The sequence below is a fragment of the Ranitomeya imitator genome, chromosome 5 (genome assembly GCF_032444005.1).
Source record: "Ranitomeya imitator isolate aRanImi1 chromosome 5, aRanImi1.pri, whole genome shotgun sequence".
In the NCBI taxonomy this organism is placed as follows: domain Eukaryota; kingdom Metazoa; phylum Chordata; class Amphibia; order Anura; family Dendrobatidae; genus Ranitomeya; species Ranitomeya imitator.
In genome coordinates this window covers 568,133,248-568,149,725 of record NC_091286.1, presented here as the reverse complement: position 1 = coordinate 568,149,725, position 16,478 = coordinate 568,133,248, and the positions used below count along the sequence as shown (strand labels likewise).

General features: G+C 43.5%; 1 protein-coding gene across 1 annotated transcript in view; it reads right to left on the bottom strand.

Annotated features, from left to right (window-relative positions):
• INPP5D (inositol polyphosphate-5-phosphatase D) overlaps positions 1-16,478 on the bottom strand; it is a 259,560-nt gene that overhangs the window by 140,083 nt on the left and 102,999 nt on the right. Inside the window, exon 3 of the mRNA XM_069727768.1 lies at positions 8,282-8,429. Coding sequence (XP_069583869.1) covers positions 8,282-8,429 — 148 coding nt within the window. The remainder of the gene's footprint in view (positions 1-8,281; positions 8,430-16,478) is intronic.

The window sequence follows — 16,478 nt, the reverse complement described above, 5'->3', positions numbered from 1 at the left end:
CGTCCTCACTGGGTAGGACCTTGGCGATAAGTCCCATTGGCCAGTCATTACGATGAGCCTCTTTGTCCTTTAAGAGAACGAGGTCTCCTTCTTGGAGATTGGGACTGGGCGTCTGCCATTTGTGACGGTTTTGAAGCAAGTGCAAATATTCAGTCTTCCAGCGATGCGAAAACACGTTAGCCAGATGTTGTACTTGCCTCCACTGACGTTTGTAAATGTCCTTGTTATCGAAATTCCCAGGCGGAACTGTAGCAGCTCCAGTCTTCTGTGTAAGAAGTGTAGCTGGAGTAAGGATCGTTGGAGCATCGGGGTCGGATGATACTGGAACCAAAGGTCTAGCATTTATTATGGCTGACACTTCTGCGAGGAAAGTGACCAGAACTTCATGAGTAAGGGGAAGTTTATGGTCCAGCAACATGGAGTCGAGGATCCTTCGTGCAAGACCAATCATGCGTTCCCAAGATCCACCCATGTGTGAAGAGTGTGGAGGGTTGAATACCCAAGTGCATCCATTGTCGGACAAGAAGTTGTCAAACTGCAGTTCCTTGCAGGCTCCTACAAAGTTTGTGCCGCAGTTGGACCGGAGTTGCTTGGCAGGTCCCCGGATGGAAAAGAATCTTCTTAGGGCATTGATGAAGCTGGATGTATCCATGGATTCAATTATCTCGATGTGAACTGCACGGATACTGAGACAGGTAAATAGGACAGCCCACCGCTTACTGTTCGCAGCTCCTCCACGGGTTTTCCTGGTAACAACCGACCATGGCCCGAAGACGTCTACACCAACATATGAGAACGGTTGGTCCGTGCTCAGTCGATCTGCTGGGAGGTTCGCCATTTGTTGTTGTTGGTGTTTTTCTCGTAACCTTCGACACTTGACACATCTATGGAGAACTGAGGAGACGCACCTTTTCATTCCCATGATCCACAAGCCAGCAGACCTGATGGCACCTTCAGTAAGATGTCTGCCTTGGTGCTGTACACGTTCGTGATAGTGCCGAATCAACAGAGTAGTGACGTGATGTTGACCTGGAATGATGATAGGGTTCTGCTCCTTATCGTATAGGTCTGATTTACTTAAACGTCCACCTACTCTTAGAAACTTGAGATGATCGACTACTGGGTTCAAGTCGAGTAGGGTGCTGTTTTTGGACACACTGACTCCCTTGGTAATACTGCCAATCTCATGTGAATATTCTTCTTGTTGCACACACCTGATGATGACTTGTTCAGCATGGTCTATGTCGTCGGCAGTAAGACGACTCTTACACACGTGCCAACCATGGCACCCTGAGAGCTTGTCCTTTGTAAAACAGCGAGCAATGTGGATAAGACGAGCTACAGTTTGTACAACGGAGGACCAGCTTGAGAAGCGTTCAAAGCGGTGAGACTTCAAACCTTGCCTAGATGTCATTGAAGTATAGTGAGCAGAGATAGTTTGTCTTATCTCCTTGTCAGATTCTGGTTCCACCAGCTCATAAGCATTTTTGGTGTTGTTAGCACAGAAATCTTCGTACAGGAGACTAGGAGGCGCCAACCACATGTTATCACCAAGCTTAGAAGCAGCTGTGAGTCTTGTACCTCGGCCGGCTGGGTTTAAATCGGTGGAGATGTGATGCCACTGCTCAGGGGTAGAAAAACTTCTGATGCGCTCTACTCTGTTGCTCACATATGTATAGAACTGCTTCGTTTGGTTGTGTATGTACCCGAGTACCACTCTGCTGTCTGTGTAGAAGGTAAAGGAATCAATTGTAATGTCCATTTCGTCTCGTACAACTTCAGCAATTTCTACTGCCAATACCGCAGCGCAAAGCTCGAGTCTGGGTACAGAGTGTGCAGGCTTTGGAGTTAATTTGGTCTTACCCAGGATGAAACCACAATGTACCTTATTGGCTCCTAAGGTCATCAGATAAGCTACTGCGGCTATGGCTTCTGTAGATGCATCAGAGAAAATATGGACTTCTCTTCTGATGGCAGTCAAAGGTGATCTTGGAGAATAACACCGTGGAACTTGGAGTTGCTGTAAGAACTCCAGAGACTTCTTCCATGCTTCCCACCTTTGCTGTTTCTGAGTTGGAAGCGGGGTGTCCCAATCCGTGTTCTCGGCCGTAAGCTGTCTTAACAGTATCTTGCCTTGAATAGTGATGGGTGCTACAAACCCGAGAGGATCATAGATGCTATTTATGACAGATAGGACTCCTCGTTTAGTAAAGGGTTTGTCATAGGGTGACACTTGGAAGGTGAAGGTGTCCCGTTTGATATCCCACAGTAGACCAAGGCTGCGCTGTGTTGGAGGAACATCAGAACCCAAGTCAAGGTCTTTTAGGTTTGTGGCATGGTCCTCAGATGGAAACGCGTTCATTACCTCTTGACTGTTAGAGATAATCTTGTGGAGTCCGAGGTTTGATGTGGATAGCATTTCCTGTGTCCTGGAGAGTAGGTCAATTGCATCTTCACTTGTGGGCAAGGACTTGAGGCCATCGTCCACGTAGAAGTTCTTCTCTACAAATTGCCGAGCATCGGATCCGTACTCTCTCTCACCTTCCTGGGCTGTCCGTCTCAGACCATAGATCGCCACAGCAGGTGAGGGACTATTGCCGAAGACATGGACCTTCATCCGGTAGTCTATGACCTGATTGTTGACATTGTTGTCTTTGTGCCATAGGAACCTAAGATGGTTTCTGTTGTCTTCTTTCACGATGAAGCAATGAAACATCTGCTGAATGTCGGCCATTATGGCGACAGGTTCTTGTCTGAAGCGGATCAATACTCCAAGGAGGCTGTTGTTCAGGTTGGGCCCAGTTAGGAGCAGGTTATTGAGAGAGAGGCCTTCAAACTGAGCACTGGAGTCAAACACGACTCTGATCTGATTAGGCTTGCGAGGGTGATAGACACCAAAGGATGGAAGATACCAACATTCTTCTCCCTCCCTCAGTGGTGGCGCAGGTTCAGCATGATCTCTGTCAAAGATGTTCTGCATAAAGTCAATGAAATGCTTCTCCATCTCTGGTTTCCTCTTTAGGGTACGCTTTAAGGATGAGAACCTTGCAGTTGCTTGCTGCAGGTTGTTCGGCAACCTCACTCTTGGGAAACTAAAGGGTAAAGGAGCTACCCAACTGTTGGAGTCATCTTGAGCAAATTCTTTATCAATAACCTTTATGAATTCTTTATCTTCCCTTGTGGGTGCCAACTTGTTGTCACTACTTGTAGAGTCGAACACTGATGACCCGAGGTTTTCATCCCAGGGCTGGTGCGTGTTCATATTGTTGAAGGATTCCTGTTGCCACTTGGTGTTGCTCACTTTCTCTTTCACCTAGTAGTGATGTGGGCATGGTTGGAAATGGGTGCTGCGACCATTTGACAACATGTGTGTTTTGTAAGAGGAGATGTTGTTAGGTCTCTTCATCTTGTGTATGCAAACATTGCCTACGATTACCCAGCCTAGATCTAAGCGTTGGGCAAATGGTGCATCGTGTGGTCCGTTAATTTGCTGACGTACCTTGTGCAGCCGGAGAATGTCTCTGCCCAGCAGAATCAGGACATCTGCATTGTTGTTGAGGGCTGGTATGTTTGCTGTCCTCTTGAGATGTTGATGATGAAGAGCAGCCTCTGGCGTTGGGATCTCTTCTCGATTGGATGGAATCTGGTTGCACTCGACCAGTGTAGGTAAAGGTATCTCGACGGTGTTCTCGAGAGATGTCGCTGTAAGACCACTGGCCCTTCTCCCAGAAACCTCTGTAACACCACTGCAGGTACCTAAGGTGTAAGGGTAAGCATTTCCCTTTAAGTTAAACATATCAAAGAGTTCTGACCTTGCAAGTGATCGGTTGCTCTGATCATCCAGAAGGACATACACCTTCACGGCTTTCTCTGGGTGACCGTTGGGATACACGTTCACCAGGCAAATCTTCGCACAGGACTTGTCCCAGAGGTCTTCTCCGCAGACTTCTGTGCATGAAGAAGATATTGTGGTATGGCTTGCAGTTTGAGCTGCGTCCTCCCCGCCATGGCTCGTGGTGGGGGAAGGAGTAAGTGTAGAGTCAGGACGGAATGGGTGGAGTGCTTGTACGTGGTCCTCACTGTTACACTCCATGCACTTAATTGTAGTTTTACAGTCTTTAGCAAGGTGTTCAGTAGAAGCACAACATCTGTAGCATACCCCGAACTTCTTTAGAAGCTCCTTGTGTTCTTGGAGCGGTTTCTTCCTGAAGCCGATGCACTTTTTTAAGGGATGTGGCTTCTTGTGGATGGGACATTGACGATTTGGGTTCTCTATCTTTTCACCCTTGTTACTCTTGCCTGGGGCTGATGTTGGTAAGGGAAGAATATCCGTCTTCTTCACTGACACTGGACCCCTGCGGTTTCTGTCATTCGAGCGTGCGCTGACGTATTTAGAAGGAGGTGAAGCTGGGCCACTGGATTCTTCGTAGAAAAAGCTTGGGTCGTTCTTACGCTCTGCCACGTCTTTTATAAACTCACAGAAGTAGGAGAATGGAGGAAATGACACTTGATGGTCTTTCTTGTATTTTGACCCTAGTATAGTCCACTTTTCTTGCACGCTGTACGGTAGCTTGGAGATAATAGGATTTACTCCACGAGCAATGTCCAGGTAGCTGAGGCCAGGTAGGTGGGTGTCTGCCTTGGCCAGCTGGGGCTCTAACAGCAAGTCACTGAGCTCTAGGAACTTTGAACTGTCTTTGCTTGATATCTTTGGAAAACTCTGTAATCGCTTGAACAGTGCATCCTCTATGGCTTCTGGACTGCCAAAGTTTTTCTCTAGTCTTTCCCATGCAGCCATGAGACCAGCCGTTGGATTACTGATATGTACAGACCTGAGTCTCTTGACATGCTCTGTGGATTGTGGTCCTAGCCATCTGATTAGCAGGTCCAGCTCTTCGGCAGCAGTGATGCCAAGGTCACTAGTTACGGTTCTAAACGCATTTTTCCAACCTCTGTAATTTTCAGGTTGGTCGTCAAACCTTGTGAGACCAGTTTTAGTAAGTTTGCGGCGAATCATGTACCTTACGAAGTCGGACAAGTCTGTTCTTTCTGACTTAGGATGCACGAATGTAGGCTGAGCAGTGTTGTACATAGGGGTGGAGACGTCCTGGCATTAAAACGTGGGTAAGTATGGAGTGGCATATGCATTTAGTCCAGCAACCGGTTTGGTGGGTATAGTCTCTGCTACATGCGGAGCTGGCACTACGCGGTTGTCGAGAGTATAATGACCTGCCGGCATATTGGGTTGCGTGTAGATATTAGCCTGTGGAGTTTGGTGAGATGCGGGGTCTTGGCGCATACTGGAATACGAAGGAAGTTCAAGTTTGGGAGCATTGTACTGACCTTGAATGCAGGGTTCTGTAAGTGGATCGGCTTTCTGGTGCCCTGGAGAAGCATGAACGCCATCAGGAGTGTTAGTAATGATCTGCGGTTCGCCATTTTGGCTTAGCACGTAGTCTCTTGTGCGTTCAATAGGGTCTTCTGCCTCCACTTCACACAAACTGATGCTGTCTCTTTGACTCCCACTGATAGCTCGCTCCAGGATCCTTAACTCTGCCATGGCTGTCGCGTGCTCACATTCCTTCTCCAGAGCTTTCTTGCGTGCTGCATCCGCATCCATTTCTGCTCTCTTTTGTGCTGTGGCTGCATCCATTTCTGCTCTCCTTTGCGCAAAGGCGGCTTGTATCTTAGACGTTTCTGCCTTAGCACGTGCTCTTATAAGCTGCTTGCTGAGAGTGGAATATTTTGATGAACTTGACCTAGATGAGCGTTTTGAGTGCTTGGACAATTTAGATGAGCGAGTTGATGCATCTGGTGTCCGTGCAATTTTAGCCTCTAACTTGGTTTTAATGTCACGTACGGTGCAGTCTCTTTCAGAATTAAGCTGCTGGAAACTTTGCAATTCGTTTAAAGTCTCTGGCAGATTCAGTTTTTTCAGGAGAATAATGTATTGGTCAGTCTTCTCCATATACATTTGGTATGCTGTGCATAATTGTTCTAGGACTCCCTCAAGTGGTAACTCATGAGAAGCAGGCCTTGATACAGTGTCTATGTGATTCAGCACTTTCTCCCACAGTGAAGACACATCACTATACACGACACATTTTGCAGTCTCTAAATTCTCCATGACTTTCCATGTAGGTTTGACTGTACGTTTTCCCCTTTCACTAGCTGGTGGATGGGGATCTGGGTCTCTTTCCTGTGTTTGTAAGTCTGGTAGGGACATTGTATTCCTTGCTTCAGACATGATTTGATTGCAGGCAGGAAGAGTGGAGGATGAGGGTTATACTTCTCCCTGTTTATCTGCAGTGTGTGCTTCTATGCACGCTGGGGTCTGGCTGGGAACTGGGTTACTATCTATCTGGGAAATGTCCTTTTCCACTGAGGTTCAGCACAGACCTAGAATTACTGTCTCTGAAGGCAGGCTATTCCTTTTTACTATTCTGACTCATGGATATGTAGAACGTAGTGGTGTCTGGATAGACCTTTCTTTTTAGGCGCTTCCGTATTCACCTGTACTCACGTTCATACCGATTAATCAGACAGCTTAACTCAGCCACGATCTCATGTAAGAAGACTCCAGGAAAAGAGCGTTGCTTTAACTGAAATTCTTGTATTATGATGAAAGTAGCAGGTAAAAAGGAATATTCAACAGAGGACATGTAGTAGGATGCATACAGATGGAGGAATGATGACAAAATGGAGAATAAGGGCGAGAACAAACATACATCACAGGACTACAGTGAGAGAGTTGGGCCAAAATACAGGGAAAGGCAAACTTATGCCTAGAAAGAAGGATCGAACACAAGCAATGCAAATATTAAATGATTTCTCAAGTCGTGAGACATGACAGTCTCTTTTTGTCATGTTTCATTTTTATGTTATTGTCACACTCTTGTTATTCTTTTAACAATATTGGGTGATATTAGTGGGAAAATAAAGGCAATATGGGTGTGTTTTCCCTTTTTTTTCCTTTTTTTTTTTACAACTAAAATAAAAATAAATGTCAAATTTGTTTCCCTTTTATAACAATTATTTTTTAGGTATCAGACACTTTTTATTCACATGGGGAGGATAAGTAACAACATTTCGGATTGGCAGTGCCTTATTTTATTTATTTTTTACTTGCTTATTCTTTATTTCTCATTTATTTTACATATTGTGCCCAATAAAACATCATAAAAGACCTTTAGAAGGATTTTCAATATTTACATACTTTTTTCAATTTTATATTCCTTGCAACTGGGGTCTCCTAGGACCCAGCAGCTCCCCCCTACACCCAGTGATCACATGACCACTGGATCCAGAGGAGGAGGAGGAAGTGCTGTTAGCGCTTCCTATTACTGTATACACAACACTTGTTCAGCACTCTCTATGCAGTGATAGGGAAGGCAGAGAAGGTAAGAAACCATGTCTGCCTTCCCTATGAGGAGTCTGGCTGTGTCTGAGAGCCAGATTTCCTCTTCTGCTGCTCCACAATTGCATGCAACTGATCTACTATGTAATGATGTTTTAAAATTTCAATGGATAATAGAACACAGACCTCCTGGATGTTTAAAGTCTATGGGCCATCCAAAAGTAGTTGAAGGGGTTTTCTCACAAACAAAGTTAATTTTAAAGTTGATTTTAATCAATACATCTTGGAATAATAATAATTTCCACAATTGGATGTGCTGAGATAATCTTATAAATGTGCCCCTGCTGTGTACTGTGTAATGTCCGTGTCTGACTGTGGCGGCACATGGTCTGATCATAACACAGCTCCTGTGCAGCGGAGGACACAAAAGGGACTATACAGACATTACAGCACGGGATCACAGATGATTCTTTTTGTGAGATAAAGCATTTCGCTTCCTGTTTATAAAAAATGTTTTACCTCAGAGAAAGAATTATTTGCTATCCAGTGCTGTAATGTCTGTATACTTTTTATGCTAAGACTATCTCTAACCAGAACGGGGTCAGTTTAAAGTAGAACAAACAGCATGCATGAGAGTCCCAGATACTGCACTACAGTGAGCTTAGGTGTTCTTCGACCAGAAAGCAGGGTAACTCAACACGCCCATCTTTAGATGGCTGAGATGTAGAATTGTCATTGGGTTAGATTTGTGGCTGACAGGTCATAAGCTCCACAGTTTGCATCATCCACTGCTGTAATCTCCTCTGAAATCTCTCTGATGGTAATTTTGGTAACCAATTTGAAGGCCGTAAGGATGCACACATCCACTCACTTATTCGAGCATAAGGTTTGGACAGATTTAGATATTTCTTCAAAATATCTTACCCTGGTCTTCATCTGGTTCTTCGGGTCCCTCTTCTTCCTGAAGTACAGGGTTCTGTAGATTAGTGACTAGTCCTACATTTTCCTTTCTGTAAAAGTCAATCAGCTCCTGTAGGTTTGTGAAAAAGCGCATGGGAACTCCTTCAGATGCCTGCACAGAAATATTCATATTAGTTATTTTTGTAATCTATAGAATGAGAATAGTTATAGAAAGTTTTGCTGTGAATACAAAGGAAAGCATAATACCGCAATATATAAATGGATACTATAGTAAATAGCATACGTAGCAAAATATGTACAAGCTAAAAAGACATAAGTCATAAAAAACAACGTCTGTTATCTATAGATCTATTTTGCATTTTTAAATGTATGCTGTTTAGATCAATGTTATATTTATTCTACAGTGATTTACATTTACAGACATCAGCATCTCAGTCCCCAATGGGGCTCACAATCTAGATTCCCCTTCATTATGTCTTTGTAGTTTGGAAGGAAACTGGATCACCGGGAGGAAATCCACGCAGATACGGGAAAAACATACAAAAGCCTTGCAGATGTTGTTTTTGGTGGGATTTGAACCCAGAACCCCAGTACTGCAAAGCAGCATGCTAACCACGGAGCCACTGTGCTGCTCAATGGTAACAGAAATTGCTAAGCAGTCACTGGTGTCTGAAAATATCCATGGAACCATTTCAAACTGGGGTTACATGGCCAGTTTGGTTATAATTTTACTTACTTATAAAACACCTTTATATGCCACAGAACTTTGATTTCATTGCAACTCATAATTTTATAAGTGTGAAATTAAAGGCAATCTTTCACCAGATTTTACAATACAGGGTGGGCCATTTATATGGATACACCTGGGTGGGCCATTTATAAAGATGCATCCAAAATGGCCAACTTCAAAATGGCCACCATGGTCACCACCCATCTTCAAAAGCTTTCCCCTTCCCATATACTAATGTGCCACAAACAGGAAGTTGAAATCACCAACCATTCCCATTTTATTTAGGTGTATCCACATACATGGCCCACCCAAGTATATCCATATAAATGGCCCACCCTGTACAATCTGCATACATTATTAGGTTGATGTCTTACAACTTATGTACTTAGTTTGACAATCCTTTTTCTAATGGCTGGGAAAACCTTTTTGAAAGTTGAAACTCAATTTTCTGATTGGCAGTCCCTTAATGTCCTCCTCCCAGCTGCTGCTGAAATCTCAAACAAAAAAACAAACACAACAAGGATCCTTAAAATATAACTTTTAATAATTCAAGCTAAAAACTGTTTGTTCCAATTTATGAAACATAGGTATTTAAAAATGCAGCTCATAAAAGCCGAATCCAAACTACCTTGCGTGAGCCCTATTCCTGCTCCCTACCTGACAGCGGAGGTTGGCACCCTAAGTTTCTGCGGTAGGCGCCCCCGCTCCTCGACGACTGGCCCTAGTAGCCCTAAATAAACCCTATATTCCCTAGAAGAGATGTACCAGATATCACTACCACAAATGAAAAAAATATAAAAAATAAAAAAAATACACAGATAAGAATAGAAAAAATCAAAAAAATACACAAATAAGAATAGAAAAAATAAAAAAAAATAAACATAGCAAAAAAACAAAAATTTACTATTTTCCACCAGGCAAAAAAGTCCTTGAAAAGGGATAATAGAATATATCACAGCCAAATGGGTAAGAATAACACCAATGTCTCATTTATCAAAAAAAATTAACAGGCCACTCCATCCCATATTCATACTTTAGGGTAACCATATAATTCTGTACATCCAATGACGTTCCCTAAAAAGGGTGGGGGGACGTACCCAATACCCCCCAAAAAATGAAAAGAATATAAAAAATCAAAAAACTGCAAAACTAGGAATGAAGAAAATAAAAAAAATGAACATAGCAAAAAAACACAAATTTGTTGTTTGCCAGCAGACAAAAAGTCCCTAAGAGGGAATAGTACAAAGTCACACCCCAATGGGTAAAAATACCAATGTCTCGTTTATCCACAAAATATCGGCGGGCCACTCCATCCTAACATGTAGTTCTGCAAGTCCAAAAGTTTCTCAAAAGTCAAATGACTCCCAGATGTATAATGTTCCCAATAGGACAGTGGCCCACATCAGCACAAAGACATCCCAGGAAAAAACAGGGGACCACCAGAGCAGATTAAAAAACTGTCCAAAAACACCCCATAGTTCAATGCTGTATCAAACGCTTCTACTCATCTGCGTCCCAGAAGCGTTGTGGGTGGTTATACGATCATCCAGCTCCGTTAGTCTCCTGCCAGGATATCCTCCCTATTCAGCCTGACGCGTTTCCCCCCCGTGAGAATCCTGGGGGTTCATCTGGGGACATGGATCAATGCCACAGAGATATAAAGGTGCAGGATCACCGTACATACCGTTGCCGTCTTATATACTAGTCCGTCTCCTCCACGTGTAGACAGACCAGGCCCCTTTGCCGCACACCCAGAAGTGCATCACTGGAGCGCACCAGCGTTCCAGACACCTGGTGTGATGTTCTCAACAGAGCAGTGTACATTAAAACACACCGCGCATGCGTACCTATCCGACGCCCGCCCAACACAAGTTCAGGGCGGCGCGCACACTACAGGAATCGCATCTTAATGCTGCGCATGCGTAAATACCCCAATACAATCACAGCGCTCATACAGCGCACCCGGAAGTGCGTCACTGGAGCGCACCAGCGTTCCAGACGTCTGACATAAAATACTCAATACAGCGGTGCACCTATCAGGGGAATCTCCCTCCGACACTAGAGCACACCACGCATGCGTCTAGATCCGACGCCCGCCCAGCATAAATCCAGGGGAAATCTCACACTTCTCACTACAAGCTGCAGCTGTCTGTCAGGCTGGGTAGGCAAACACTGAATACACTTGGACTCATGAGCTCTCTCACTCTTTAACTGGGCTCATGAAATTATTTTATAACCAGAGATGTATCTAGGTTTTCCAGCACCTATGTCAAGAATTCAATTTGGTGCCCCCTCACTACTCCTCCACTCAAGCAGTTTGAGTAGTTGTCATGTGACCACCAAAATAATCACCATAACCCCCAGCAGTAGACAAATACATCACCACAACTATCATTGGTACACGAATATATCAGCATAAAAACATCAGTATAGAAATACATCACCAAAACCACCAGCAGTACAGAAATACTTCAACAAAATCACAATCAATACATGAATATATCAACATAAAAACAATCATTATAGAAATACATCACCAAAACCATCAGCAGTACAGAAATACATCACCAGAACCACAATCAGTACATGAATACATCACCAAGCTTAGTACAGAAATCAATTGTAATGTCAACTCATCTCTATATACAATTATATTATATGAAGCTAAAACTTCCAGTATGTCCTTAACAATGGTAAGGTGATACTGGGGCTTATTGTTATCAGTCATCATCAGATCACACAAGAACCACAATATTGATGAAAGTTAGTATCACAAATAAACATTTACATCCAGGTACCTTCCTGTTTGAATGGAGACATTGTATTCTCTTCTTCATCTTGTTCAGACGCCATGATGACTTTTCACATCCACAACTCATATCTGCAGACTTCCATCATTCCCGGTCTTCTGCAGCACTTCTTGACCATGTGACCTTAAAAATAGCAGCATGATTATAATGCTTCTGAAAAAATATCTGCCCTACACTATGCCCCTGAAAAACTAATTACCCCTTACTGCATTCCCTGCACAAACTATGATGCCACACTGTCCCTCTTATGGGAGTTGCCCTCCACACTGCCCTCTCATTTACATCAGGGCTCCCTCTTTACACTGTCCTCTCAAACTGTTTCCCTCTAGTTCCCATTCTCTATACTGTGCCCTCTCATCATATTCCCCCCTCCTCGGCATACTGTCCCCTCCTTGCTGTACCCTCACATTGTCTCCCAATACTGCCCCCTTTCTATACTGCCCCCACACTACCCAGTTTCTATTCTGTGCCCCTTCACACTTTTCTTCCCCATAATGTCTCCACACATTATCCCCCTCAATAGTCTCCTCAAACATTTCCCCCCTCCCTCCTCATACTGTCTCCTCACATATTTCCCCCTTGCACTCCATACTGTTTCCTCATACATCACCATAGTTTCCACACCTGTTCCCTCCCACTCCTCATACTGTTTCATCACATATTACACATTCCCCAAACTGTCTCCTCAGATCCCCCTTGCGCTCCAATCTGCCATACTGTCTCTTCATAGTCACCCTCACTCCCCAAACAGGTCTCCTTAACTACCCATGCTGCCATACTGTCTCTTCACAGGTCCCTCTCGCTCCCAATACTGCCTCCTCACAAGTCCTCTTCACTCCCCATACTGAAATACCGTCTCCTCACAGGTCCCCCTCACTACCCATACTGACATACAGTTTCTTCATATGTCTCTCTTGCTCAATAAACTGCCATGCTGTACCCTCACAGGTCCTCTTCGTTCACCATTCAGACATACTGTCTCATCACAGGTCCCCTCCTCAAACTGTCTGCACCAATCCCACTCCCCGCTCCTCATTCTATGTCTACACTAATTCCATCCTCTCCTCATACTTTGTTCACAGCACCAATTCCCCAACTCCTCATACTGTGTCCACACCAATTTCCCCCCATTCCTCATACTGTGTCTGCAGCACCAATCTACCCTGCTCATCATACTGTGTTCTAGCACCGATCACCCCTCTAGTCATACTGTCTCCACAGCACTAATCTTCCCAGCTCCTCATACTGTGTCCATAGCACTAATCCCCCTCACTGCTCATACTGTGTCCGCAGCACCAATCAATAACTCCTCATACTGTTTGCAGCACCAATCTTACCCACTCGCCATACTATGTCCACAGCACCAATCTTCCCCATTTCTCATACTGTGTCTGTAGCACCAATTCCCCCACTTCTCATACTGTGTTTGCAGCACCAATCTCCTCAACTCCTCATACTGTGTCCGCATAACTAATCTTCCCCGCTCCTCATACTGTGTCTACAGCACCAATCCCCCACTCCTTATACTGTGTCCACAGCATCATTCGTCTGTCCACACCAATCCCATCCCCGCTCCCTATATTGTCTCTTCCCCAACAATAAATCTTTTCTTTCATCAGCTCCAGGGGAGCACTTACCTGACCAAAGTTTATTGCGCCTATGCAGAGCCAGAGAGTGTCAGCAGAGTTATCAACTGACTCTGCTGACATTGCCCTGACCCGGAAATGCCGGCAGTCAGGGCTTCATTGGATTCGCATCTGATAGCCGGCTCAGAGAATGGCCGAATCCCACTAGAGGGAGTGGGAAAATGCAGCTGCCGGGGATACACCTTCGATTGATGTATCAGTCAGCCTAATGGCGCCCCCTGCCTGCTGCACCCAAGGAAATACACCACTTTCCCCCTTCAGATACACCTCTGTTTACAACCATTCTCATACAGATTACCAAAGTAGGTGTTACATCTTCAGATTTGATATATCTCTTTAATTATTATGGTTACATTACATATATAGCACTATCATATTCTACAGCACTTTACAGACGTTATCATGACGGTTCGCTTTGGAGCTCACAATCTAAATTTTCAACAAGGTTGAATTTTTTGTAACTGCTGTGTTGATGTGGGTCACTTTTGCAAAGCAACCCCACTGACAATTATTATACACTACCATGTAAAAGTTTAGGGTCACTTAGAAATTTCCTTATTTTTAAAAGAAAAGCACAGTTGTTTTCCAATGAAGGTAACATTAAATGATTCAGAAAAACACTCTATACATTGTTAATGTGGTAAATGATTATTCTAGCTGTAAACGTCTGGTTTGTAATGCAATATCTTCAAAGGTGTATAGAGGCCCATTTCCAACAACCATCACTCCAGTGTTCTTATGGTACTTTATGTTTCCTAACTGTGTTAGAAGGCTAATGGATGGTTAGAATACCCTTGAAAACACTTGTGCAAGTATGTTAGCACAGCTAAAAACAGTTTGGCTGATTAGAGAAGCTATATACCTGACCTTCGTTTGAGCTAGTTGAGAATTTGGAGCATTACATTTGTTGGTTCCATTAAGCTCTCAAAATGGCCAGAAAAAAAGAACTTTCATGTGAAACTCGACAGTCTATTCTTGTTCTTAGAAATGAAGGCTATTCCATTCGAGAAATTGCCAAGAAACTGAAGATTTCCTACAACGGTGTGTACTACTCTCTTCAGAGGAGAGCAAAAATAGGCTCTAACCAGAGTAGAGAAAAAACACCAAACCCAGAAAAAGAAACTAAAGAAGAGAGAGAGATAAAAACAAGGAATTCATATAGGTGTATCTTTATTGAAGTAGCAGCAAGTCAAATTACAAAAAATGATAATAATATATAAAAATTAAATACAAAAAAATATATAAAAAAGAAGTGCAACACGAGACAACCAATAAGGTATAAAATAATTAATTTACATAGAAAGCCTGATATTTTTTATATATTATGCCATATGTCCGGAATAAAGATGATAAAAACGATCTCAGGACGTAAAAACAGTGAACAAGAAATACTTGTTAAAATATGTATATATTTGATAAAAAAAAGCAAGTGATAAACAGCTGTATAGTGCAATATCTAGCAAAAAAATAAAAAATATATAAAGTGCATAGGTGCCACAGAAAAAAAAGGGGGAGGGGGAAACGGACAGTCTATGTTGGTAAAGCACAGAAGTCCCACAGTGTATTCAGAAGAATATGGCTGATGCCTGTGACAAATGTCACAAAATAACCACTGTGTAGCAATATTGCCTATGGAAACCATAAAGTGAAATAGTGCCACCACTAAAAAGAGGGGGAGGGGGAATAGCGATGTGAATATAACACAGCTATCCCAAACGTACCATAGATCAAAAGGAGGTAAAATAGTTATAATGGTCCGGACATATAAAGTACCTTATAAAATTGGTGTCAGCGTGCACACGTGCCCCGACGCGCGTTTTGGTAGAGATTCCTTCGTCAGGGGGGTGTACTGCTCCCTTCAGAGGAGAGCAAAAATAGGCTCTAACCAGAGTAGAAAGAGAAGTGGGAGGCCCCGCTGCACAACTGAGCAACAAGAAAAGTACATTAGAGTCTGTGGTTTGAGAAATTGATGCCTCACAAGTCCTCAACTGGCAGCTTCATTAAATAGTACATGCAAAACGCCAGTGTCAATGTCTACAGTGAAGAGGTGACTCCAGGATGCTGGCCTTCAGTGCAGAGTGGCAAAGAAAAAGCCAAATCTGAGACTGGCTAATAAAATGAAAAGATTAATAAAAAGAAAAGCCTTACTAACTATGTTACTATGTTAATATGGGCAAAAGAACACAGACATTGGACAGAGGAAGATTGGAGAAAAGTCTTATGGACCGACGAATCCAAGTTTGAGGTGTTTGGATCACACAGAAGAACATTTGTGAGACACAAAACAACTGAAAAGCACGGTGGAGGTAATGTGATGGTCTGGGGTTGCTTTAGTGTTGGTAAAATGGGAGATTTATACAAGGTAAAAAGGATTTTGAATAAAGAAGGCTATCTCTCCATTTTGCAACGCCATGCCATACCCTGTGGACAGCGCTTGATTGGAGCCAACTTCATCTTACAACAGGACAATAACCCAAAGCACACCTCCAAATTATGCAAGAACTAATTAGGGTAGAAGCAGGCAGCTGGTATTCAATCTGTAATGGAGTGGCCAGTGCAGTCACCAGATCCCAACCCCATTGAGTTGTAGTGGGGGCAGATTGACCGTATGGTGTGCAAAAAAGTGCCCATCAAGCCAAACCAACTTGTGGGAGGGACTTCTGGAAGCATGGGGTGAAATGTCTCCAAATTACCTCAGCAAATTAACTGCTAGAATGCCAAAGGTCTGCAATGCTGTAATTGCTGCAAAGGGAGCATTATTTGACGAAAGCAAAGCTTGAAGGAGAAAATTCTTCCTTGCAGATCCTCTCCAGTTCCGTCAGGTTGGATGATGAACGTTGGTGGACAGCCATTTTCAGGACTCTCCAGAGATGCTCAATTGGGTTTAGGTCAGGGCTCTGGCTGGGCCAGTCAAGAATGGTCACAGCGTTATTCTGGAGCCACTCCTTTGTTATTTTAGCTGTGTGCTTAAGGTCATTGTCTTGTTGAAAGGTGAACCTTCGGCCAAGTCTGAG